At 36.1% G+C, this 8,609-nt stretch overlaps 1 protein-coding gene across 1 annotated transcript in view; it reads right to left on the bottom strand.

Moving 5' to 3' along the window:
- Positions 1-8,609, bottom strand: part of LOC105292412 (alpha-fetoprotein-like) — a 43,858-nt gene that overhangs the window by 2,592 nt on the left and 32,657 nt on the right. The window contains exon 13 of the mRNA XM_011360620.1: positions 7,122-7,254. Within this exon, the coding sequence (XP_011358922.1) occupies positions 7,122-7,254 (133 nt within the window). The remainder of the gene's footprint in view (positions 1-7,121; positions 7,255-8,609) is intronic.

Below are 8,609 nucleotides of genomic sequence, written 5' to 3'. Positions count from 1 at the left end.
ACAGCTAAAGAGTCCCAACTGACATACCAGATAAAATGCTATGCAAATATATGGACAAAATAATATTTACAAATGCAAGGACCCAGAAAGTTTATATCCCATGTGCTCATTATGGAAAAATACACACATCCATACATACACACATACAAATGCAGGCCAAGAAAACTTAAAAGAATCCAAGAAAAAAGACAAATAGGATTTTAGAAATAATAAAATTTACCCAAGATTACACTGAAAAGAAACCCCATGTGGACAGCCATGAATCAGTTCTAGAAACTATTAGATCCAAACTGAAAGATTAAGTCAGTTTTACATTTCTAAATGTAGCTTTAAGAGGAGAGAATATTCTATTACAAAAACTATATGATTAAGAATCTGAAATATTTTAGTGGTGTGATTAAAGTAGGTGCTTTATTTGTCAACGAGAAAAGTGAAAGGCAATTAGAAACTCTCAAAAAAGAAGGATACACTAAGAAATTATAGTCCAAATGTGCAAAACTAAATAAATGTGGCATGTTTTTCTACATTTGATAGTAGCTAAGAAAAGACACTTCATTTAATCTTGACACCCTTTAGGTGTACAGAATAAGTCATTAACTTATTGGTCAATTCATTCACAGTATTGCTGTAAATAATATTCTAAGTAAACACACTATTGAATATACTATTTAATGGTTTCCAGTTTTTTGCATCAATCTATTAACAAAGCACATAAACCTTATATTTACAAAGCAGGATGAATAAACCCAGACAGTGTAGAAGTAATGGTATAGCTTTAAAAAGGAAAGCTGGCAAAGAAATCAAAAGAAATTTAGACATGTTAATTATGTTTTAGAGAATCATCAGATGCTGACTGAAGTTGCAGGACCAAGAAATAAAATAGAAACAATATAAGAACTAAAAATACTTTTTTAAAAAAATTGAGAAATAATTTGTGGGAAGGGTTGTTGAAGTTAGTGTAAGTACACTATATTCTTTAAGTAATGATAATATTTTAGTAATATTAAAGCGATGATAGTAATCACTAGGAGAACTAAAAGTAAAAATTTTTAATTGGTTATCTTTTGGGAATGGGAACAATGACCTGCTCTTCTGTTTGAAAATTTATCATGTTTGTATATTACTTACATAATTTTCAAAAGTTATGTAACATATCATAAAAAACTAAACATGATAACCCAAAATGACCTGACCCATATAGATTGGGATTATCACATTGCTTAATTTGATGCTTATTCTCCTTCAGAAATGCATTCCAAGATTGCAATAGTTTTGATAACAGACCCATCAAGTTGTTAGTATAGACTACTTAAACCAGCAGGTCTCTTCATATGAACTTGTGTTAAGTCACATCTAAAAGCAGCAGTCAAAATGGCAGAGTAGGTAAATTCTGTGCTGGCCTCCTCTCACAACCACTTTAAAGTTACGACTAAACTACAGAACAACCATAACTGAGAATTGCCTAGCTGAACAGAAGTCCTATAACTAAGGCCATACTGGTAGGAGAAGAAAAGATGCAGAATGGGTATCCTACACCCAAGTAGGACAATTAAAATCAGAAATGATATCTCGGCTGCAGAGATCCCCCCAAAGGAGCAGGGTCCCAATCTCACACTGGGCTCCACAGCCCAGAGCACCAGTGCCAGGAAGATAAGTTCCCACAACTTCTGGCTATGAAAACCAGCCGAGATTGTGGCTGAGTGAAACAGGGCGGCTGGAGTCTCAAGTGTTTCTCTTAAAGGGGCCTGTACATGAACTTACCCACTGATAGACTCACTCACTCTGAGCTCCAGCATTGGGGCAGCAGCTCCCAAAGTACCAGAGACATATGCAGAAGAATTGAATTGTCTGATTTTAGCACGAGGAGTGGTGGGGTAGCTTTCTCCCAGACAGAAATGCTGGCAAAAACATTGTTCCTTTGTTGAGCCCTCCTCCAACCTGGCATGCAGTTACAGGCAGGCACCATATCTGAGTATCCGTCAACCTAGCCAACACTATTCACCTCACCTTGGTGATTCCCAGAGATCCTGCCCCACCTAACTTGTGGGCCTACTCAAGCTGCTTCTAGTGGCTTTTCCATACAAATGATCTGTGTTGGCTTATTCTACAGACTTTCTTAAAATCTCTCAAAGATTCATGAACCCCACACAAGCAGCATCTGGCCTCAGCATGCCTACCATTTGCTAAGCAGCCCCAAGCCCAGTACTAACAGCAGCCAGTCTTGGTTCACAGCTTAGTCTCTTCTAGGCATCTCCAAGCTCAGCACAAGTGGTAATCATCAGAAGATCACTTTGTAGCTCATACCAAGTGACCCTAGGCAAGGCATAGGCAACACTGACTTTGGTCTGCAACAGAGCCCCTCCCAAGAGGCCCCAGAAACAACACACCCAGTGGCTAGCTTCAGATCACACCAGAGCATCACCCAACTGCCTCCACAAATGACACACCCAAAGGAGAGACTAGGCAGGGATCAGAGCCCCACTAAAATGAATCCTCCTCCTTAATATCATCCCCTACACAATAGTTCCTCCACTGTGGTCACAGTCAGTCTTTGCAACCAATCAACCTGAGAGTCAAACCTTCCCACTGATGTGCAAACAGCAACCTAGGCTCAACTACAATAGGATGGCACATACAACCCACACAAGGGACTCACCTGGAGCACCCAGCTCAGGTGATCAAGGAGGCTATGACACTGGGTCCCACAGAACACCTACTACATAAGGCCACTCTACCAAAACAGAGAGACATAGCAGCCCTACCTATACATAGAAACAAATACAGGGAGGCAGCCAAAATGGGGAGACAAAGATACATGTCCCAAATGAAAGAAGAGAGCAAAGCTCCAGAAGAGAACTAAACAAAATGGAGACAGGCAATCTACCATATGCAGAGTTCAAAACATTGGCTATAAGGATGCTTAGTGATCTCAGTGAGAACTTTAACAAAGAGACAGGAAACATAAAAATAGAGTTAGAAAACATAAAAAAGAACAAGTCAGAAATTAAGAATATAATAACTGAAATGAAGAATACATTACAAAGAATCAACAGTAAATTAGAAAAAACAGAGAATCACATCAGCAATTTGGAATATAAGGCAGAAGAAAACATCCAATCAGAACAACAAAAAGAAAAAAAGAATCCAAAAAACTGAGGATAGTTTAAGGGACCTCTGGAACAACAAACATCAAGCATCTTAGATGCAACAACTTGCATCTTAGAGGTACCAGAAGGAGAAAAGAGAGAGCAAGAGATTGAAAACCTATTTAAAGAAATAATGACTGAAAACTTTCCTCATGTGTAAAGAAAATATACATACAAGGCCAGGAAGTGCAGAGTCACAAACAAGATGAACCCAGAGAGGCTCAGACAAAGATACATCATAATTAAAATGCCAAAGAGAGAATTCTAAAAGCAGCAAGAGAGTTAGTTACCTACAAGGAAGCTTCCATAAGATTGTCAGTTGATTTCTCAACAGAAACTGTGCAGGCCAGAGGGATTGGCATGAAATATTCAAAATGATGAAAAGCAAGGGCCTACAATAAAGATTACTCTACCTAGCAAAGTTATCATTTAGAATCGAAGGACAAATAAAGAGTTTCCCAAACAAGAAAAAGCTAAAGGAGTTTATCACCACCAAACCAGTATTACAGGTAATGTTAAATAAACTTTTTAAAGATGAAAAAGAAAAAAGACAAAAAATATGAATAATAAAATGGCAACAATTACTTCAAATGTAAATGGATTAAATGCTCCAATCGAAAGACATAGGGTGGCTGAATGGATTAGAAAACAAGACCTTTATATATGCTGTCTACAAGAGACTCATTTCAGATTGAAAGACACACTGACTGAAAGTAAAGAGACAGAAAAAGATATTTCATGAAAAGGAAAACTAAAGAACAAAAAAGCTAGGGTAGCAATATTTATACCAGACAAAATAGACTTTAAAACGAAGGTTACAACAAGAGACAAAGAAGGACCTAGTTATCCCTCTTCTGGGTGTTTATATGAAAAAAACAAAAACACTACTTTGAAAGGACACGTGAATCCATATGTTCATTGCAGCATTATTTACTATATGGAGGCAATCTAAATGTCCATCAATGGATGAATTGATAAAGAAGAGTACTACATATATATAATGGAATATTATCTAGCCATAAAAAAGAATGAAATCTTGCCATCTGCAACAACTTAGATAAACCTAGAAGGCATAAAACTGAATGGAGTAAGTCAGACAGAGAAAGACAAATGCCATATAATTTCACTTATATGTGGAATTTAAAAAACAAAACAAACAAACAACAAAACAGAAAGAAACTCACAGATACAGAGAACATTTTGATGGTTGCCAGATGAGAGGGGAGTTGGGTGGCTGGGTTAAAAAGGGGAAGATATTAAAAAATACAAAAAGGTAGTTACAAAATAGTCATGGGGAAATAAAGTATAGCATAAGGAATATAGTTGATAATATTATAATAACTATGTATGGTGTCAGATGGGTAGTAGATTTATTGGGGTGATCACTTTGCAAGTGATAGAAATGTCTAATCACTATGTTGTATACCTGAATCTAATATAACATTGAAGTGTTAACTGTAATTTAAAAAATAATTATTTTTAAAAGTAAAAATAAAAGCAGAACTTTGGGGTTGTTTTTATTGTTAAATTCATGTGTTATTTTCAAAACATCATTTCACCCTGTCCAAATTTCTGCTAATTCATGTTAATTTTCTTCTATATTATATTCTTTTGATAGATAGATAGATATTTCAGGTTATAGTTATCTTTCTCCACTCACCTTAAAGAGAGAATTTTCTCCTTGAACCTGCTGAGGATTATAACTCACATTATTATTTTATGAAAGGTGAGATTCCTTTTCTTTGGATGATCCAAATACACCTTGTGTAGCTGAGTTTCTTATTTTATTCCTCCTTTATATTTTATTCTTACTCTTGCCAACATTCCAACACGACTTTGCTGTACTTTTTCTCCTTAGAACTTGCCCTCATTCTGGCTAACTACTCAAAATATAGCCTCCATCTTATCTAAAAATGCCTTTTCCCAATAGCCATTGCTAGAAAGGCAGTCTTCAAACTTGTCTGCTTTCTCTTTTAAGAGGAAGAACAAGTTCACATAATTGGTTATTGTAATTTCAGAAGAGAAAAAAAGAAAGAAAGAAAATGCCTGTAGGTCCCCGGGGCAGTTGGTCTTTTAACCTGACTTGGAACATCTGCAGACTGCCAGTTGGCTGAGCCTCTTCACCTCTGGGATTGTGGTTCCATGGAGACTCCCAAAGTCACTAGTATTCCTTTATACTATAGTCAAATCTAGACTCCTTCCACAAACACAGAAGCACAAAGACAAATTCTTGATGATAAGATTTCAAAATATTTTGATCACCTATTCCCACATTTTTTGTTAGGCCTATTAATATACTATAAAGTTATTTTTTAAATAATCCAGTCTTATATTTATATTTAATATCCCTAAATTCTTTCAATTTTTTCCATAAATTATTATTTTCCAATTGTTTTATTATTCCTGTTACTGTCTTTGGTTCTAACTTCTCATTAAAAGGCGTATGAAAACATTGGGAGCGGATGAGGGAATAGTTTGTAATTATCTACTTGTACTTTAGAAAAGTTGTTCTTGAAGTGGTCCTCAAGGGCAAGAAAACTTCAAGAAAACTCCCTTGGAAATTTCCAGGCACAGGCCCTTCTGCAAAAGTGTTTCTTTGTGTGGCTATGGGGTTGTTACATGGGTAGAGACATGTTTTCTGAAGGCTTTACAAAAAGTAAAACAGCTTTAAAATAAGTAAATGGATTCCAGTATAGGTAATTATTTTCATTTTTTATATCAGCTAGTCTGGGAGTCAGCGAATTATTTTTCCGTGAAGCGCCAGATTGTAAATATTGGGGCCTTTGCAGTTCATACAGTCTCTGTTACTACTACTCAATTCTGCAACTACTCAATTCTCTTGTTGTAGACAAAAGAACAGTAGTAGGCAATATGTAAGTAAATGGGCATGACTGTGTCCTGATACAACCTTATTTACAAAAACAGAAAGTAGAACCGCTTTAGCCCGAGGGCTGTAGTTTGCCTATCTTTGACTGTACTACAGATATATGACTTTCAATAAAATATACATGTACAGTTTGGCTGATTACATAGAAAAGAGCCACTAAAGAAATTTAAGGCATTCGTGAAAATTGTTACCTGTGAAAACATTTTCTTGGGCCATTGTTAAACTTCGCTACAGTCCTAACCAGCCCCAGCCTGTTTTGACTGTAAAGGCTGCTTTATTTTTTTTCTTTAACCTGAACAATTAATTTCCTCTACTCAGGTACTATTACCCACTGTATCCAAGTTTCTGCTCCTCAAGTCGTGCCTCTGAGAGAACAGTCTATTCCAGTTCCGCTGCATGAATTTACATGAATATTCTGTGCCACCATGATGTTCTTTGAAATTTAAGTCACAAGTAAATTTGACTTAAAATGATTTAACAAGTAAAAATCATTTACTTGTTAACTACATGCCATTAGATAAATTACAGAAAACAGTTTCCTGGTAGTCAGTCTGGTGTGTGTACACAGATAAACACTCTTCTCTGGCCATCGTTCTTTCCAATTCTTCAATCCCTATTCTAATCATCTTCTGGCCACTGAGAAAATGAAATCCTTAGGTTCCTTAGTTAAGCCCTAAACTACATTTGGTGACTCTTCCTGATCATGCCCTCAGAAATCTCTAGAACAAAACTATAGTTTGTTCAGACAGGTCTTCAAACTGTTATTTCTTTTATATTTCTCTGTATTTCCAAGGACTCCATTTCTCTACAGTTATCAGTCTTCAGTTCATCCTTCTCTCTTCCATTCCCAGTCATAAACATGCCCAGTCCATATGGTATCATGACTCTTTTATTCATATCTATCCATGTCTAACACTCCTAATTTTCTCAAACAAACATAACTATTAACATATCCTAAAACCAAATATGTCAATCCATCTAGACAGTGATTTTCTCCTAATCCACTCATAATTGGAATGGGGAAAAAGCTTTTTTAACTTTAAGAAGCCCCAAGAGTGCAAAGAGAACAGGCAAGGAAATAGGAATACCTCTTCTTGGAAACATATTTCACTTTTTTCTGCTTGGCAGCACATCTTTGCCAGGTGAGTGAAATCCGTAATAATTGATTGGAACTGCACCTCTGTGGCATATGGTTTCTGCTTCACAAGGTTGCTGAGGAGCCTGGATCAGAAATGAGTGGCAAAAATACAAGCACTACCTGAGTTCTAGAAGGTCAGCTGCAGACCTGCCTTATTTAAAGCTGCATACCACGCCTTTTCATCACTCCCAGTCCTGAGCTGAAAGGCCCTCAAAATGCCCTGATGTCTTCATATTTTTCACAATGTTCATCTCCATCTTCATGTTTTATTCAGCATACTTTTCCTCAAGCACATCTCTTTAGTGTAAGTATTAAATTAAATTTAATTATCGCTATGTAATTATTATTAGAATTAACATTTTTGTTTTCTCCTTTCATTGCATTGAATGATAAATAGGTTATATAGTAAATTAAATAGTTTTTCCTCTAACAGTTGTTATAAACAATATTTATTCTAAACAACTAGCTTCCAAATCAATATTACAATATAACATATCTGGAATTTGAGGGCTCCATATGTTTTGAATGAGAAAACCAATAACCTAATTTAAAACTTCAGTGGCTTGATAGTCACACCAGATTTCTCTCACAGAATCAGTTTCCCTCACAACTATATAAACAAGTGTTTTAACCACTTTGAATATTTAAAATTGTAACCAGTTTTCTGCCTATTTAATAAAATAGTATTCCAAACCTTCCCTTTTTTTACTGTTCTAGACCAAAGGAGATTTAACCACAAAGAAAACAAGGCATGAAGGATAGAGGAAATGTACATTGTTCGGTATTTTACTGCTTACCTAAATGTTCTGAGTGTCCCAAAAACAATTACAATAGTATCATCCAAGATCTTTAATCTCAGATCACCATGACAAATATAATAATAACGAAAAAGTTTGAAATATTATGAGAATTATCAAAACGTGACACAGCAACACAAAGTGAGCAAATGCTGTTGGCAAAAAATAAAAGGCACTGATAGACATTCGATGCAGGATTGCACAAACCTTCAAGTTGTAAAAAAAAAAAAAAAGGCAATATCTGTGAAGTACAATAAAATGAGATATGCCTGTACTTGTGAGACTCATCCTGAGATAAGAAGTCAGGCTCGCGATCTCCATTCAGTAGGAAAGGCTTGGTCAGTGGAAGACAAAAGGAATTCTGTGGTTCCCCAGCTGGGCCTTCCTTAGACTCATTTCTGAGCCATTTGAGATTGTGATAATTCTTTGAAAACGTTCTGTAAAAGTACTTTCATTAAAGTCCCGAAAACCATCAAGACACGTGCAGCACTGCCATGGTACTTGCTAAAAGCACATAATCCTGGGGGGCAGAAGAAAGTATTATTTTCTTTTTACAGCCAAACATAAAGCAGCTTTGTCACTTCAAGGGAACCAGTCTGCAGTTGAGCAGGAGACAGTGATACCTGGAGGGCATGACTGTT

The sequence above is a fragment of the Pteropus vampyrus genome, unplaced genomic scaffold (assembly GCF_000151845.1).
Source record: "Pteropus vampyrus isolate Shadow unplaced genomic scaffold, Pvam_2.0 Scaffold56, whole genome shotgun sequence".
Taxonomy (NCBI): Eukaryota; Metazoa; Chordata; class Mammalia; order Chiroptera; family Pteropodidae; genus Pteropus; species Pteropus vampyrus.
The sequence above is the reverse complement of the archived record's forward strand: the minus strand, read 5'-3'. Positions and strand labels throughout refer to the sequence as shown.